Source organism: Sebastes umbrosus, chromosome 17 (assembly GCF_015220745.1).
Source record: "Sebastes umbrosus isolate fSebUmb1 chromosome 17, fSebUmb1.pri, whole genome shotgun sequence".
In the NCBI taxonomy this organism is placed as follows: Eukaryota; Metazoa; Chordata; class Actinopteri; order Perciformes; family Sebastidae; genus Sebastes; species Sebastes umbrosus.
The window spans coordinates 25,215,550-25,234,923 of record NC_051285.1 but is presented as its reverse complement, the minus strand read 5'-3'; the positions used below and the strand labels follow the sequence as shown (position 1 = coordinate 25,234,923).

At 42.8% G+C, this 19,374-nt stretch overlaps 1 protein-coding gene across 2 annotated transcripts in view; it reads left to right on the top strand.

Moving 5' to 3' along the window:
• spns2 (spinster homolog 2 (Drosophila)) overlaps window positions 1-13,586 on the top strand; it is an 81,252-nt gene extending 67,666 nt beyond the window's left edge. The window contains exons 12-14 of one of the 2 annotated variants that reach the window (XM_037748484.1): window positions 3,605-3,768; window positions 6,123-6,159; window positions 12,224-13,586. In XM_037748484.1, coding sequence (XP_037604412.1) covers window positions 3,605-3,768; window positions 6,123-6,159; window positions 12,224-12,238 — 216 coding nt within the window. In that variant the 3' untranslated portion in view covers window positions 12,239-13,586. Of the gene's footprint in view, window positions 1-3,604; window positions 3,769-6,122; window positions 6,170-12,223 lie in introns of both variants that reach the window. The other variant, XM_037748485.1, reaches the window with a different exon arrangement.
• Window positions 13,587-19,374: the final 5,788 nt, after the last annotated feature.

Here is a 19,374-nt window from a genome sequence, read left to right as displayed (position 1 = left end):
AAATTGTGCTTAAGCGATCGTAAAAAAAAACTGTCAAATTTGCCCGACAGGTCGTAAATATCAGCTGGAACGTGTCATCTTCACTGTTTCTGTGAGCGCCCCATTCATATTATACACAACCTGTATTCAGATACCAGTTCAGCTCTTGCTTTAAGTGGGCCAGTGCAAAGTGCGGTACAAGAGGAGCTTTTAGCACACGTCTCAGGAGGGCCGGCGAACACAGTTGTGATTTCACCACTGCTCTTCAGGCTGTCAGTGGCGTTTTCTAGTAAACCTCATGGCTCCCAGGAGGGGCCGGTGTTACTGTATTTGATTGGTCAGGAGGTGAGAGAGTGGTTCTTACTGGTAGGCCTCTCAAGGTCAGAGTCACTCATCCCCCAACAGCCGCCCCCAACCACCCCCCCGCCCCATCCAAACTGCATGCATACATCCAAAGAATAACATCCAGGAGGCCAGAATACAAGTGCTGCTTGCTGTTCAGTGGAGTGTAAAACAGGATCCACGTCAGACTGTCAAGCAGCATTCTTCTCATTCCCTATAGAGAATGAACATTTCTGAAGTTAAAGAGTAACTCCATGGAGGTGCACATTCTGTATGCCTTTATGTGAGCACACAGGAAGCAAGGCCAAATAGTAGGGCTGTCAAAGTTAACGCAATAATTAACGCAAATTCGTTTTAACGCCACTAATTTCTTTAACACATTAACGCAACTTGCGATTTTTAGGTTGTAGCGGGCTCAACTAATTTGCGATTAATCGTGATGAAATCGATTAACAGCCCTACAAAATATAAATAGACGCAACACAAAGACATGCTGCAGTAACATCATGGCCATATCTCAATCTTCACATCGTGTCCTAATATTTAACTTTTTATATTAGTATTTATGATGTACTTTGGTGCCAGTAAATTGCTGGGCAAGAATAGACTGCCTCATGTGTTTACATTGTGTTTTATTGTTGTGCCTCTGGCTCACGGCCTAGGTCATGTTAACAAAGGCAAAGTGGGAGTCTTTGATTAGTAAATCAAACTGATCCTGGAGATTCTCTGTCGGGGCCTGACAGGCTGGCAGCAGACGCAGCTGTCTGTCGAGCTGCATTCAAAGTGTCCTGTTTTTCTTTTCCTCCGTAAATGGAGATGTGACTGTGCTACTGTTGTCGAAGGCTGATGAAAGGAGCAGTAAGTCATAGTACTGACAAGCTCTTCAAAAGACTAAACAAAACTGGCATTTATAAAAAAAATAATCCAAATGCTGGGAAACAGAATCCGGCTCAAAGACTGTTTCTGCAGATCAAATGAAACCCAGTGTCATCTTATATTGTACAATAGTCCTATTGACACTTTAAGAGATGCTGTACTTTGAAATACTATATGACTCAGTCTGGTTCACTTTAATTTGACTTGTGTAAGTATTGCAACCAGTCCTGAAAAGATTAGTCGATTAATGGATTATACGATCCACAGAAAAATAGCTGACAGTAATTTTGACAACTAATTAAAGGTTCTCTATTCGATATTCAGAGCATTAATATAGCAGCAAACTATTTGCTATGTTAGTGCATGTTTCGTGCATGTGAGTGTGTCACACTGGCTAGCTCACGGCCGCTGCTCTTCACTGCTGATACATCACTGAAGCGTAGCACCCACCCTCCGGTTGTCCCCTTTAATTGATCAGTAATTCATTTTTGGGGGGTTTTTGTTGGTCGGACAAAACAATCAATGTAAAGATGTCACCTTGGGCTCTCGGAACTTTTGATTTTGATCACTTTTCACTATTGCAATGACATAAATTAATGAAATGATTATTTAATAATGAAAATAACTATTAGTTTCACCTTCAGTTACAACCTTACAACATGACATGTGGATAAGGGAGGCCACCCAACACAATAGCTCTGGTAATATTCCAACAAGCTTCACATGTCAGAATAAAGTAGCCCACACACACACACACACGCTGCCAGCCAGAATTACCCAGACACGATGGCCCCACAGTTAGCCAGTCACCCCGGTTCTCCATCCAGCCTCCGGGGTCACGACTCTCCTCTGAGTGACATACTGAATGTCCGGGGGTTTCTCACTCCTCCGCAAACCTCCGACCAACGAGGCCCAGAATGCTCCAAGTGCGTCACCGCTCACTGCCTCAGTTCCTGAACCGAGGTTTAGCACGCGAGTGTGATGGACTTGTCGTGACGCACGCTGCTGAGCGCGGGCAGATATACAGTACAGTCACCCATGCAGATTGGCAGCAATCCTCTGAATGAGCAAAGTGGAGAATCTCAAGGAAAAACAGACTGGTGGTTATTGCTAAGCAACCACAGGGAGAAAGTGAAGTGAGTGAGTCAGTCCTTTCGGTTCACAACTGGGTTTTTGACATGTACACCGAAACAGATCGGCAGATGATGTGCTCAACTCTAGGAAAAACCAATGTGGTGTTCCCAGTGCACCATAGTTGCCTTTTTGTGGGAACGCCTGCAGATATTGGTGTCCAAATGCAACACAACAAATATAACACAACCACTTCAAATATCACACAAGTACCTCTTCCTGTTGTGCAACAAAAGTGCATCTGAAGTCCTCCTGAGCTCGAGCCAAGATCCCCCTCCATCAGCACGTAGACCAAAGCAGTTGTCACAGAAGAATCCCCCGAGAGATACATAATGGACTCCTCCTATACTGCATGAGTAGGACATGGCCGCGGGCAGAGTGGGTGGCAGGGGAACGCCAGGAACAATCTCTCAGCAATCTCCCAAGAAATGCCTTCTAGCTCGATAATTAGACATGCAGCAGTTCGCTATGTATTTATAGCATTCAAGCTGTACCGTGCAAGTTGCAGGCAATTTACAGTACTTGATGAAACAGCTCTACGCTGGCCACACACACACAGAGATGCTGGACGTACACCAGATTTTGTCACATATGTGCATCTTATTTATTTTCTTCCACCGTCCTCTCTCTTTCTCATGATGCACACATGAACACATACTGTCGGCCACTCCCTCCCACATCCTTCTGTCAGCAGTTCTCCAGCTCCCACCGTAGAGAACCTCATTCTGCTGATGCTAACATATAATCAATGTGCTTCAGCCGGGGTGACCTATGGCCGCTCAGACTAGAAGCCCCCCTCTCTTCTTCCTGATGTGCATGCATAATCTGCTAAAAGCTACCGCTGGCAGCCTCCTGTCTGTCACGTTTTGTCCGTGCGGTGATCGAGCTGCCTCACGAGTGATGCTGGGAGGCAGAAATGGTCACTTCACGCCCACCATTCTCCAGCTGTTGTTTTCCTCAGCGTTGCGCATGGCAGACAGAACGCCAGCGTTAGTCAAGCCTTCGACAGCAATATGAGCTATTAGCTGTGAAATCCTGCCTCTCTTAAAACTAAAAAACATGTAAGACACGTGTCTTACATCAGGCTGTGTGTCACTTTTATCTGTTGCTATGATGAAACCTGCAGAACTCTGCTCTGCATGTGAGTCAGTGTGAGTGTATAAGCAGCATAGCATGACGGGATATTTTAAGAACTTTTGGGAGATGAATAGTACGAATAAAATCTCTCCTCTCCTCTCTGTGTTTGTCTGTGTGTGTATTTGTGGTGTGTGTGCAGATCTCCGACGCCCTTCAGGAGACTTATGCTACGTCAGCGCTGTGGCGGTTCCTCAGTCTGGGCTATGCCCTCATGCTCTGTCCCTTCATCATCGTCCTGGGGGGCATGTTTTTCCTGGCCACCGCGCTGTTTTTCCTGGATGACAGGGAGAGGGCCGAGAAACAGTAAGTGACTCAGACATTGTTTGAATAACTCGTCATTATTTCATTTGTTATTCATTCTTTAAATATTTAAGACTTGCTCGAGATGCCACCGCTGACTTTCTGAGTAAGAGCTCCACAAATCCAAACACGCCACCTCAGTGCAAGAGGCTGAAGGAAATAGCAATAATATTGTGAGTGCCATACAGACACAAAGAGGTTCATCTGGACAATGCTGTACTCTTTACCCCGTTGGTGCGGTGTGACGTGTGTCAGGGACAAGCTGCCCAGCGGTGCCAACAATGGTGCCAACCCTGCAAGGCTCAGAAAGGCCCCAGAGCCAATAGAAAGTCCCAGTCAGCTAAAAGTGCTCCAGAGCTGACACAAGCTGTTTTAGCCATCAATTTGTTTAAGTGTGCTTACTTAGACTTTTACCAGCTACCACCCCTCTTATTCATGCATTCATATTTTCCTCTTTCAAACACCAAAGGGGGCACGGTAGCGGCTGGTCATGGCCTTAAAAGGCTAAAACAAACATCTTCTTTTGGATGGTGAGGCATCACTTCTTGTTTCTTTCTGCCTATTTTTTCCTACTTCTTTATCGCGTTGACTTGCTCCCCTGGTGCCAGCGCTCCCAGAAATTACTTCCTTCCTGTTGAAGATGAGGGACGTTTTTAGACAGGATGGCAGCCTGATGTCTGTCTGCAATCGCCTTGTCTTCACCCTGTGGAGTTGGTCGCTTGTTGTTCCCACGCCAAAACCCCTCATCAGAAGAGAGATTTTAGTACAACTTAAGCAGAATAAGCCTATTTGTAATCATTAGAGGACAACTGAAAATGTGCAAAAGAAATGTGGAAACTGAACTTCAAGTTTCAGAAGACTTATACTTATACTTTATAATCCTGGGGTCAAGCTACCATCTAAGCCGTTGATATTTCCTCTGTGTAATGCTAATAGTTTTAAAAGGATCTCTGCAAAGGCACCACTAAGCCGTGCTATGGTTTCTGTTGGGCCTGGTCCAGGGGGGAAAAAAGGAAAGAAATGCTGAACAATGACCTAAAGAGAAAAAAAGTCACACTCTTGCCGTCCGTCGTGCCAGTAATTGATGCTAGTTTGTGGTCCAATATGTGGTTTAAGTTATCTCACCACATTATTGCATGATGTGGGCAGATGGCACATGTTCACTCCAACTATATCTAACCACAACCCCTTGACTTTCACACTACATGCTGTAGGGCAAAGCTAATAGAGCAACAGATGGAGTGAAAAGTCTCAGATACACGAAACAGAGACACTTGGAGCTTGTTCCTGTATGTTCTTTTTCACAAATACCGTCCTTAACATAGATGTGTGAAGGCTGGCTGTTGAGTTATCATGTTATAGAGTTTATACTGCTACATTTCAAAGCTTATATCTAAACTTTTGGTGCCACTTTCTGATAAGCCCTTCTTTATAAAGTTTTAACAAACAGCTTTATTTATCATGAACACATAATATCAGAATAGTTCTTGTTCACGTCCACCTTTGCTTGGATGCCTCACCTATAGATGAGTTAATCATGCACCAGCTTGTCAGATTACATCAAAGTGTATATATATAGAGCAAACATACCATATACCTCACACATGCTATACGAAAGGCTTCTACAGATTTGTATTTAACATCCCAATGAAGACAAAATTGAAACTCGAACAGCAGCAGCTCTTATGTAACAAGATGCAAACAGCACCTCGGGGACCAAGAAAGATGACAACATCCACAACTTTGTACAACTAGGGTTGTTTCATGACTGTGATATTTATAGATTCCATTCACGCTATGAAGCTCCCGATTTATAAATTCCCCCTGACTTTACAGAGCGCTTTGCGGCTTTTATTTTCTCCCTCCTTTGAGTGTGTCCTCAGATACTCAGCGCTATTTATAAAAGGCGCGAAGCCGAACGAGTTACTCACTTGAGCGCGCCTTTCTATTTCCAGCCTTAAAGAGTGCTTTATTATTTCTAGGTTGTTAGCTTTTTTGGGCTGCGGGGTTGCCATTAATAGCTCAGGTTCAGTGCGTACCCCCCCATACCCATCCCCCTCTACGCATTCACCCAGTCCACATTTACACTTTGTGATGTGTGAGAGCAGAACTGTCTCTTCTGCTGTACCAGTGCGCCTTGACAATACAGACTCAGTGTGGGTCAAAGGCAGGCTGAGCACTGCAGCCTGGAAGGCTGTGATGACTGACAGACCGGTGAAGACAGCTAGCATGTGATGAGTGGAACTGGGAGAAATTGGTTGGGAAAGTGAGATTATGCGTGAATAATAAATGTTGAATGCGGTTTGTAGAAGATCTGCCTGAAAGTTTTCCTTAAACTATTCCTCCTCTCTCCTCAGGTTGAGCCAGATGACACGACCACCTTCCTCAGTCAAGGTATGACCAGGTAAATTGCCTTTTCTCCCTAAAGACGCTTTTGCACTTTTCACATCAGCAGTTTAAGTGGTTGTTAACAAAGAGACGGTCTCGGAACATCAACATTTATAGGCCTCTCTTCTCATTACCCGGGAAGCATCCCGTAGAGCTCCTTTCATTAGGAGGAACAGAGATCTGAAAACAAGATTTATCAGGACTTAAAGCGGCAGTAGGGAGAATATTTTTGGCATCATTGAGCAAAAATTCCAAAATAACCTTTCAGCATATTATAATTCAAGTGTTCTGAGAGACTTCTGCACCTCCTCTTGACTCTGCTTTCAGGCTTTAGAAAATCTAGCCCGTGACGGAAGACTTTGGCCAATCACAGGTCATTTCAGAGAGAGAGCAGCTGTCAATCACTCGCATACTCCGATCAAACGGTCAAACTAGGCAGCGCTGATGAAATATGAATCAATATTGTGTTACTGTAATGCCTATTTCTCACCTCAAATGTTTTCAGAAACATCTTGTAGTGTACTGTTTAGCTGTAAAATGAGAAAGTTTGCTCCGGCTGGTGGTGCTTGGTATTTCCTCAATTGATCTCAACATGGCGGCCGGGTCACAGAGTTTCTCATTTTACAGCTGAACATTTGCTCAAATCTACCTTTTACAACTTTAAGAGACACTTTGACCCGAGGCTATCCAAATGACAGCTGGAGGTGATACACAGTGATAATACACAAATGATTGATCTGTGATCCATTTCCCGTCCCATTGTGCTCAGGGAGTGTCCAGGCATTCTTGGATTGGTGGCTATTTGACCAACTATCTGACATCTTATCAAGCCCTGAGCTGCCTTCCCTCCTTCCTGCCTTTATCAAACTCACACACACGGTGCAAAACCTCTCTAATTATTAACCCAGCAAAGAAAAGACGCAATAATTGGCAGCACACCAGCCGACTGCACCGTAGGACAATGGGGAGCTACTGTAGTCGCCGTTGAAGAATAACAAGATTAAATTCTGACTCACTGATTAGAAGGACAAGGAATCTGTTGTGACTTGTTTGTAAAGGTTATCATGTTTTTCCAAAAGGTCAAGGTTTTACCCCTTCCTAATCATTTCTTTTGTGACCCTATCTGGGTTTATTTGCCGTCCAAACATTCGTCAAATATATGTACACAAAGTGCAAAAATATAGGTCATGAATGTGTATACTGGGTTTATTATCGCCACCTCCCAGTAATGCTCCCCATGGGTCTTCAGTGGGAAATGGAGAAGGATTTATATTTTATATTTTTTGGGTAGCTTTCCTACAAAAAATGCAAATTAGTTTATTTCTTGGTATTCAAGGATTAAAATACGTCAAAGATTTCATCATAAACTCTCTGACAGGTGCTCTGATTAGAGTTTTTCATGATAAAAATTGCACCAACTTGTGAAAACTGGGGAATCGAGGCGTGAATGATTTCTTACAGATTGGTTAGAGTTCAGTTGAGGAAGCGGTGTGATCTGCCAGCTGCAACTCCCTGCAGTATTTGAAGGCAACAGTCGATTTGGTAAGAAAAAGAAATACTGTACGAAGGTGTAAATTCCTGCAGGCGGAAGACAGGATGATCCCATGGACTACAAAAAACACTTCATATCATTGCTATTTTCTCAAACCTTCGTTTACAGATTTATTTACAGACAACCATTCATTTCTATTCATTTCACTTTGGAACAAAACTTTCAGAGGCGTCCTGGTGGTCTATCCATCTATCAAGTCAGTTACGACCACTGTAAAAAGTGTTCTCCTTTGTGGATGCATTCAAGGGCGACATGACATCTGACATTTGAGCATTGGCTAATGAAAAGGTCCGGCTTTATTGTCTCATTGTGCAATGCTGTATTGTATTACAACACAGAATTGGACGATGAGATGCAAAGACTAAAAACTACTCTGGAAGTAATAATTCAGAATGTAGATAATAATCGAGCGGGCTACATCCGGGTCTGAGAAGTGAAGCCAATGCTGAAGTGCCTTAAACTTGCATTCTCTCTAATAGCCAGCAGGGGGCGACTCCTCTGGTTGCAAAAATAGGTCTGATTGTATAGAAAATGCCAAACTTGAGGCTTCAAAACCCTAGTCTACAAACCATTGTGTGACGTCACTGTAGCTATGTCCACCTCTTATATATATGATAACTCAGGATACATATTAACACATAACATGGATGTTGTGAGTTTCTTTTATTGTTATTAGATATGGCTCAGTGTCAAAGTGTCCTTGAATGTGCCAACAATGAGACTGCTCCATACACTTCGTGCTTGCGGCTTCATCCCATCATAGCAAAGGCCCAAAAAAAGTACAGTTATAGTGTGATGGATTACCCGTCACAAGCAATTTCAGAAAGCTCTGCAAGTTGATTTGCATTGTGCGCTGACGAATGGGAGGCAGCGGCTGTCTTGAAGGCAGGAAATCAATCTTAAAGACGTTGTGGCGTGCTTTGGAAAAATAGTCTGCAGAAATATCATCATAATTTGTAGTTAATGGGCTACAACATGCAAAACTACACCAGCATGTTTTTTTTACACTAAGTAGGCTACTGCAATGTCATTATCAGTGACAGGGTGACATTAGCATGCACAGCTAATGACAGGTGACATGAAAGGTTCCTGGTTGGCTGCCACACATATCGGGTTTCGGTGGCAGTTTGTGCTCTCAGCCCGCGGGTTTCATCAGCCCTCTGTCACACACAGCAGCTAAAGCATGTTCTCCCTCCCTGCTGTCAAAAGGGGCTAATTATAGAGAACAGTGATTATAGCTGCATGAGGTCAGAGTTGAGTGCGCCCGCGAACTGATCACTTCTATTCTGAAGTGGAACCACCGAGGCGCTCCGTGGTGATTGATTCCAAACAAATTTGTTTTGGAGGATAATCCAATCAGCGACGGGTGATATTTTCTCCCTCGGGGGTTCTGTCTCGCAGATCAATACAGTTCACAGTTCATCCTCTGTCTGGTGACAATCAGTCTTCGCACTCATTCCGACCACTGTTCCCTGAGGTACGACATGCTGCTCTGAGAAACAATTAATGCCGGGTGCTCACTACACGAGAATCACGGGCCTGATTCCCCCCCTCCCGACGATCATCAGCAAAGCATTGATTTATTGATGGTTCTATAGATTATCTTTCTAGATATTCCTCTGGTGTGAGGTATGTTAAGAGTGTTTTTTACATCCTCCGATTGGCTCGGAAGTCCATCTTGACCGCACCGATATCCTGTTGTGTGTGGGGAACCCCGAGGATAGCTGATGACACAGTCACGCGGGAAAGAACGATAGCCAATTGGGAACCAAGCTGACTGAAGCACAACGACAACCACTGCCGTCATAGCGGCCTCAGCTAATGCATGAGCTAATGCAAAATGCGAAGCATAAAGTAGTAGTAAGATGAACCTCAGATATGGAGGACCAACTTGTTGATTAGTGGCAACAACACAAGTGTTTATTTAACGTGTCTCCATGACTTCATTCATCCATCCTTCGTGAATTTTCAGTACAAAGTAGAGCAAAAAATAAAATCGCTAATTCTTCCTGCCCGTCATCCGCCATGTTTGTTTACACTAAAGTCACGATTGATAGCAAGATTTTCTTTGTTTTTAGTCGGGACTCTTGTTCATGAATGGAATCTGTTCGTGTGCGGTGTGCTGTTTTGGCCAAATCGTTGCTCACCACACACTATAGGAACAAAACTGTTAAATTTGACATAACATGTCGGTATGTGTGGGGTCTCTCATATTTTCAAGATCTGTGTGGGCCGGTCTTAAGAAAGAAACATAGGGAGGGGAAAGATGATATATACCGTTGTGAAGTGCTGTGGTAGATTAAGGAGACTATTTAGATTACAGAAAAAGTGTTTGGCTCTGACAAAGACTGGAAGTGAGGGAGAGGAATTTAGAGGAGGAGAGAAAAGACACACGAGCGCTGAATAAATGAGGATGAAGAGGAGCAGTAATCGCCTAAGCTGTTAGACATCGCAGGCGATTAATCTCCGCTGATGCTATCCCAGATACACTGAGATCCAATTAACTTCCTCTGCAGGAGGAACCGGCCTCTGCTGACCAGATTCACCCCACTCCCCATGATAACTAGAGGACATCCCCAAGCTGGGGGTTGTCAAAAGATCAGCGTGAGATCTGACAGCAGACGGCGCTTCACGCTCATTTGTTCAGTAACCACAATCCCATATCAGTCGGGAAGGAAACTCGTATCACGGGGGCCAAACTCAGATTTTTAGTCACTGCTGTCCAAACTTTAACTGTTAAAAGTGTTTATACAGCTGCAGGCATGTTCTTTCCTTCTTCGCACTCTTATCATTCAACAAAAGCTCTGAATCCTCAGTCAGCAGGGCTGAGCGGGTTCATGGTGCCGGGTAGGGCAGTGACCACAGACCACACATATATATACAATATATATATATATACATACACGCACACAATGTACAGCCAGGCTCCGATAGCTTACAATGTATTCAGAAAGGCCCAGATCTGGAACTGTGCCCTCTTCAGAGCAACGTATCACTTCTGTCCTCCAGCCAGTCAGATCTATAGCAATGTCAGCCCTCGTGATTTGCATCCTCCCGGCCAAAAACCCACTACAAGTTGGCGTGATTAGAGTTTATTCGCTTGCCAGACCATCAGACCTCCCCCTTTGCTCGAGAAGCCAACAGTCTCCAGCACAGTAGTAGTGAAGCTGCATGGAGGCAGGCCAACCTCGCACATATCAGAGCGTTCACAGCTTTAATTATCTCTATGTCACGCTGGCATTTGAGCAATTTAATTTCGAGTTTTGGCTCATAAACAATTCACAGTTTACGGCAACAACTGACACTGATAATTGAGGGGAATGGTTCATCCCAGAGAAGGATGGATCAGCAGCTACAGAACCAAAACACATTGTTTTTGTGAATCCTCTAATCCTCCTGTTTAAGCTACTAACCTGGTTTGTACGATGTGTTTCTGGAACACAGCAGTGTCTCTGCATGCGTATATTGTCTATGTATGCACACTGTGGGTGTGTGTTAGAGACAGAACAACGCTCCCCTGAGCTCCCTGCACTAATCCTATTGTAGCAGCAGTAGTAGCTTGTGTACTGGAGCATCCAGGGTGCCATAATGACAGACCGCAAACAAACAACGGGACGCACCGCTGTCTCTCTCATCCAATCTCAAGAGATCACTAGCGTGGTCCCATGAACGCCTAATGGTCTAGTCTCCAACTGGAGTGTAGTTTTCCCTTCATATGAGCTTTGCTTCTGTGCATTTCAGCAGCTGGAGAAGATTTAAAGAAGTCAGAATTAATAGCCATTAACAAATAATAATAATAATACAAGTCTGTTTCGTTGTGTATTTGCTTAGTGCATATTAAGAGATTTTCTAAAGCCTGAAAACAGAGCCATGAAGTCTAGTTTTCTCTCAGAATTACAATATGCTGAAAGGTTATTATGGAATTTTTACCCAATGATGCCAAAAACATTCTGCCTACTGCAGGTTTAAATGATTAGTTAGAGATAATTTAACATTTAACTCCAAGTAAAAGTTTCCAAGTTGTTGTTTTTTAGACATCAATTTATGCAGTCTGTATTCTTACAAAATTCTGCTGAAAGAAGCATTTTTTACATCAGCAAATTCTTTCCTTCATGAATCTTGGTGTATATAACACATTTGATATATAGGCTACACTGAGGCATAAACACAGTAACATCAACATCTAATGTAAAGCTGCAATCCGTAGAAACAGCGTCTGTGTGTTACTGTGGTTTATAGCTTGCTGTTGTACAGATTGGGGATCGGTGGGATTGGGGGGTGGGGGTCTGCATTAAACAAACTGTTATGTGTTGGTATGCTGTGTGCAGAAAATATTTAGGTCACAGGCTGGTCCTGGTGTGCAGTGCAGGCGTTATCAGGAAGGTCCTAACAGATGGCCCAGGAGCTTTCGACCTTAACATTAATTACATGAGAATGTCCTGTGGTGAGGCCGGACTCTGACCGTCACTATTTCCTCCCCTCTCTCTCTCTCTGTCTCTCTCTCTGTCTCTCTTTCAGGTGACAGCCATATGAGGAGCAATCTGAAGGAGCAACCAAACTCAATAAGGAGGACAAATTGGAGATAAAAACCGAGGGCAGCTGATCCACTTCTTTAAAACCACGTCCGTGTTCTCGTCACCGCCGTCCCCACCACGATCATCCTCCTCCTCCTCCTCCTCCTCCTCCTCCTCCTCATCTTGGCTCCTGCTGCTCTTCCATTCTACACTCTCGTCGAGGCCGCTCAGAACTGGAACGAGGGAGCGTCTTGCCCCTCCTTGAAACGCCTCTAAATCACAGGTCGGTGAGAACCGGCCGGCCGACAGCTGGTGTCCTCCTCACCTCTGTCTGCGAGGATCCACTGAACCTTCCAGGGAGGAGGAGGTGGGGCGACAAAATCCCCCCTCCGACTCCCGACGCCATACTACTGAATGCTGACCATGAACCTGCCCTGTCTGTCTGCTTGTCTGTCTCTGCGTGTCTGTCCGTCTGTTACATCGGCTGTCAATCTGCACCAAGTGCCATATAGCGTCATTACATTCCTTCAGACTTTGCACTGACCACCACCACCACCACCAACGACCCTCATGACTTCATCACTGACTGTGTTTACATGCACACTATAATTCAGCTGTTGGCTATAAATGGATTTGATTAAGCTGTTTATATTTGCAAGACAGCAGAAGCAGTGTCATTTGTAAACTGCTGTCATAAAGCTCCTCTGTTGCCCAATGCAAATTACCCACAATTCATTCTGGCTTTCAACACTTGGAGCCTGTAAAGAGACAGAAGCTGTAAATGTGGAGCTAGGAGGAATATAATTCTCAAAGTGTTGCTCATCTGTTTAAACAAGCTTCCAATAATGTGACTAATATCAGATTACTCTGCACATCTGAATCGCAGTATTAACAAATTCAAACGTAAACACAGTGTTTACATGATGAATGCAGTATTCTCATAATCGATCGTAGTTAAGCCGTGCATGTAAACACAGCCGTCGAACCAAGAGCCAAAAAGTGTTACCGTCTAGCGGTCAGTGAATCAGCCTTAAAAATTGGAGCTTTCCCATCAACAGCTGTTTCTTTTGACCCCCACATGTGTTTTTATTTTTAGCTTTTTTAGCACTTACATCGACGTAGACAGTGCCAGAGAACAGGACAGAGATGAGACATTTCTGCACATTATTTTTCACAAGGTTTCTTGTGATTTTCTTTTTTTTTTTTTTTTCTGTGTGATGTTGGATTTGAAACTGGAGGTTACTGCCTATGATTGTTTCAGAAGGACGATGATGCAATCCGGGCAACACTGGACTATATGTTTTATAATTTATATTGTACATGCTTTTCCCAAAAGTAAATGAAATGCTACTCTTTTTAAGGAGTAACACCTGTGTTTTTGTGTATACACGAGAAGCAATACAGACATTTGGGTTTTTTCGAGGGAAACCAACCTTTTTAATCCACACTGCCTTATCAGTGAGCTAGAGGTTTCTCTTGGCTCTCTGATGGTTGGTTTTGAATTTCTGGACACAACGCCCACACAGAGATGGAGTTGCTTTTAATGATGGATTTCCAGTCCAGAGTCCGTGCTGGTTACAATAGCAGGCATTGTGAAAAGAGACCTTTCCCCCCCCTCGCAATTGTAGATATCCCATTCCACCATTAGAAGAAAGGACCTTTGAGAAGAGCTGGGGTCACGGTTGTCAGTTTATTACTGAGGGAAATCAAAATCCTAGACAGGAACAGGAAATCCTTCCGCCCCAGGTTAGACTAATGGCCAGCTCTTATCGTTGATAATAGATAACAGAGGAATCCCTCTTTGAAACCAGCCCAGCATGTCCTCAGATGTCACTGCAGGAGTCCCACTCAATACCTGCTCCAGAGAATGACATAGAGATGTCAACACAGTCTCACAGCAGTTCATGAAATAGTCACGAAATTGAATCTGTTTGATTCGTGCACATAGACACGAATTTCCCTTTTATTTTGTGACGTATTTTTCGTGCGTTTTCCTACGAATGTCCAGCAACACGTGACACTTGTGTCAATTTCCGCTCCAGTCTTTTCAAAATGAAACTACTTAGTTGGGTTTAGGAATAAATTGACTTGGTTAGGCTGAGGCAACAAAATTACTTACAGTAGTTAGGTTTAGGAAAAGATTGACTTGGTTAGGCTTAGGCAACAACCTACTTAGTTAGGTTTAGGAAAAGACCAACGTAGTTAGGCTTAGGCAACAAACTACTTAGTTAGGCTTCGGAAAAGATCGCGGTTTGGGTTAAAATAACACCGGAAGTAGAATAACGTAAGTATGGAAGTTACGTAACAAATAAATCAACTTTGACTTCTGGTTTCAAACGGGACATGAACAGCGGTGTCCTGGGCGAAAGTCCGGCGTTTTTACCCCGACCTTTACCCCGACACTTCCCAGTTCACAATTACGTGTATTACATACGAATTGATTTCATGCTGCCCATCACGAAAACAAATTTGTGTCTATATACACGAATCAATACATTAAATTTTGTGACTATTTTACAAACTGCTATGCGGCTGGGCTGGAGATTTACATAGGAAATAGGAAGTATCAAACCTTGATTTGTGCTTTCATTTGCATCGTTTTTGTAATTACGCAACTTTAATGCAAAATCCCACAAAGAAGGAAAAAAGTCTGCTTTAGCTAGTTGCTTGTACATACAAAGATTTAGGCAAAAGCTTCATTTGAAGCTACCCTGAAGGATTTCGTTTTGTTGTATATTACCTGGTGGATCCAATTTTTACTGAAACCTTGAAGCCACTAATGGAGTCAAAGGTTTTAAAACTGGTGCATAAAAGAAGAAAAAAAAAAGCACTTTGCAGACCTCCAAGAAAACACAGGAGGAGGAGGAGGAGGATGGAATGACCTCAGCGGAGGAATAAAAGGGAAACGTCGAGGTGGTTCTTGTAGCATTGATGTGTGAGCGTGACTCACTGGCTGTGAGTGGGGTGCTGTGTGGGCTGCGTCCTTGTTGCCAGATCATTAGCTTTAGCTTCTCTCCAACTGCGTGGAGCTCTCTGAATGTGATTCTGTCCGACCTGACGTGTTTACACACCTACATCTTCTTAATGAACTAAGCTTCTTACCTTCCTTTTGTTGATTTTTCATTTTCTTAATGTTACCAAATGAGTTTTTTTTTAAATAACTACAATAGAGAGATATATATATAAAGCTATATCACGCGGCAATTTTAATATATTGTAAATGATGGCTTGGATGCAATGTATTTATTTGTTTGTTACCATAATGAAGAATAATCTATAAAGGGAAGTTTAAGGTTTTGAAGTATGCTACACTTTGCTGTATGTCATTGGGTTTGTTCATCCTTTTGTATCACAATGAAACAACACAATACCTTTTTACATCACTAAGATTCGTCCTGTTTACTGTGATCATGAATTGGACATCTCACACATATTACACACAAAAGGAACCGCAATGTGATGAACGTATTGGTGTCATGGTTAGGGGGAAATACGTTTGCATTAATTTTCTGTAGCTCTTGTAAATGTTTTTTTTTTTTTAACTGATCAAACCATTTTGCACACTTAACGTTCAGGGATTTATTTGAACCATAGCCTAGCATCAACTCCACCAGCCTCTGCCACAGAGGTCTGTCTCTTCATGCTCACAGTACAGTTAGGTGCTGACATATCATCATGAGAAGGGACGTCAGCTCTGGTCAGATGGGTCATAAATTGAGTTTCACTTTTGCCAAATTTAGTTGATTTAGCACCAATCCTTTTAGGAGTATAAGTCCGTTGTATTGAGTAATTCTATGTTAATAATCACTGAAGTGATGTATTGAGAATGTGCTATTTCTTGTCATACAAGAATCGTGTATAAAGAAACCTATTTCTGATGTTGAGCAGAAAACAAAAGGTTATTTTTTATTTTTAGAGCAAGTCAATACAAGGGAAGTGTAGAGAAGTCAATGGATATTATTCTAGAACTGAACTGTGATGCTCCCCCGGGGGGGTTGATATAGAAAATGTACATGTCTGTAAATCAAAATAAACCTATTTAATCACTTCATACCACCGCGTTGTCTTTGTTTCTCTTCACATTCATCGTCACATCCAAATGAATCAACATCCAGCAGTGTTTTTCTTTACTTCATTACTTTTCCCTGATCTATTTTAGGAGACTTTCATATAGAGCTTGCTTCACTTCAGAGCAAAGACAAGTCTGGCAAGTGGTAGTTTGAAAAAAAAAGTTAGTTTTCACACAACAGAAGTGTCTTCAGTGTTACATAACCGAGTCTTAGGTTTTAGTTATATGCTGTCTGTGTTATGCCTACGCGTAAATTCCTGAACTACCTACCAGAAACAGCTGGATTCTCATCTCATGGATCATTTTAATGTTCACGTCCATGTGTCGTATTCTGTAGCATTAGTGTTGCTGTTACCTTTAAAAATAGACACAATTTTATTTCCCCTGTTGTTTTCACAGGATCAGTTTCAGTTGCAAGTTTTTCCAAACTGTTCCAACAAACATTTCAAGAACCATGATTTAAGGGGACATAAAAAAAAACGTTTTCAGTGCTTGTGCTCATACATTTTGGTATCTGGAGTGCCTGCCAACCCACAAACTGTGAAATAAGACAACCCAGTCAGTTTTTTGTGGGCTGATCACAAAATGTGGCTCCTCTTCTTACTATTTCACTTGCAGGCTCGTTAGAATATATCGCCCACAGCTTGAGAACTACCTTTGCGAAAGGTGCACCATATTTTTATCACAAGCCAATTCAGAGCAAACTGGGCTTTTTCAGGAGGGGGTCTTAAAGAGACAGGCGCTAAAACGGAGCGTTTCAGACAGAGGGTGAATACAGGTATATTCAGACAGACAGTATGAACATTAAATCATGTAAATATGTTCTAGTAGAAACCCAAAATACAAGTATTCAAGTATTCAACATGCTGAATCGGTCGAAAAGCCTCCGACACGGGCAGATAGAGCCGACGATGCGGGAGACACCGCAAAAACTAGGCCGACAGACGCTCACCGACAGTCCCAAACTGTCCGAAGGCCGACAATCGGCTTGGTGTGTCAGGGTTTTTAAATGTCTAGTTTGTAGGATCTGGTGGCATCTAGCGGTGAGGTTGCGGATTGCAACCAACTGAAACTTCTCCCATGTGCCAAACGTGTAGGAGAGCTACGGTGCCCAACCCGAAAACGGGAAATGCAGAAACATGGCAGCCGGCTCCATGAAGAGAACCTTCTCACTATGTAGATATAAACGACATATTCTAAGGTAATGAAAGCACAATAATTCTTATTTTCAGTTTATTATACACTAAAGAAAACATACTTATTAAAATTACATTCCATTTCTGCCAATAGATCCCCCTAAATGCTACACACTGATCCTTTATTGCATAGACTATTTCTTCTTCTTTTTTAAATACGCACCACTTTTGAGAACTGGATACCATTTCTCCTCCTCTCCTCATCTTTGCAGAGGCTTACAAAGACTTGATTTTTATCACAGCGAGAGAACGCCAGAGTTGGTCCATGAATGAACTACTGTATTGTTCAGGTGCAGTCAGGCAGGCCTCTGTCTGTGAGGCTCAGTTTGTAAAGTAATCTTGCAGTCCCCAGAGTGGTTTACAGACGTACTGACACAACACAGACATGACACATCCGTGCTGTGGATGCAGGGGAGAAAATACATAATATTTACCTTCACAGGAAGCGAGGAAGTCCAAAGCTAAAGGCCCTCTGTGTGCTGGCGTTCATTAGAGAGGGCAGAATTACCTAACAGGGCAGCTAAATAGCACTAATGGACTTGTCTATGACAGGGCTGCACAAACACAAAGAGTAAGTATACACTGCATTTGTGACAAAAGAAGACTTGAGATGTTGGCTGTGAGGCCTCTAATTAGGCAGAGCTACATTTTAAACGGATCATTGTATCCGACCCTCTGTTTGAAGAGGGCAAGATTATATAGGAGCCAGAGGAAGCTCAAAGTGGAGAATTAGTGTTTGGTTGGTGGACGACCAGGAGGAACCAACACCCTTTCCCACAGTCAGACCAACACGTACCCCCAAAGTCAGACGCTCCAATCTCAAAGTCAACACACCTAGTCATGCAGCAGGCAGGAAACACTGGGGCGTAGGCAGGAAAAGGGGAGCCATTCTAGAGAGCACTGGAATTTCCATTTGCACTTTGCCACTTAAACTCACAGAGGACAAACTTTGTACAGCACGCAGGGTAAATTTAGGTTGCGAAATAGCCGCCGGTGGATGGGAAGCTTCAAAATGTCAGCTTATTCTGGGGTTTAAAAGCAGCATTGTTTAGGCCATTTATTTTTGAAATGTTACCGTGCATTATGAATCACAGTGGCCTGTTGTTTTGAAATGTACTCATGGAGAACAAAATCAGCTTTCAAATCAAGTAAAAATAATACGTTAGATTTGTAATGCTTTTGATCCTATTGAACATTAATAACATTCAGCCATTAGATGTTGCATTCTCCCTCCCCCGTTCTATTGCATTCACTTCACAACAAGTCGTTGCCAGGAATTTGCCGTCAATCTCAGCCATTTATCCATTTTTTTCCACACTAACTGACGAACCAGAGATACCACGTGATACCAATGTTGTTTTACTTTTGGCTCACAAGCCTTGTTAGAAGTGGGAACCAAACGTCAGATATCTTCCACAGAGTTACACAAAACTTTAATTTTGGACCCACCAAAATTTTTTAAATTATTAATTCACAATCATAATCCTTTTTGACATAAGCCATGCTTTTACTCGGCACCTTTCTAAAGGCTGTGTGAATGTATTCTTAGAAATATTCAGCTACATAAAAATGTTATCAATAAGACCTTTAAACTATACACATGTTACACTTCAAAATGACATTATCACTTTGAATTGTGTTTGAAATGTGTTTAGTGATACTAAATATCCCATAACTGATACAAGGGATGATAAATGCAAACTGATTTTCACACACAACCGACTCTGGGGTTTACAGAGAATGGTCTGAGAAAGAGAAAACATCCAGTGAGCGGCAGTTCTCTGGCTCTGTCATGATCAGTGAGTGAGGACCCGAATGCACAACACTGACAAGAGGCAGGTGAAGGTTATGAGGTTTATTTATGGAACCGAAGGGGACGTTGTTGGAGTG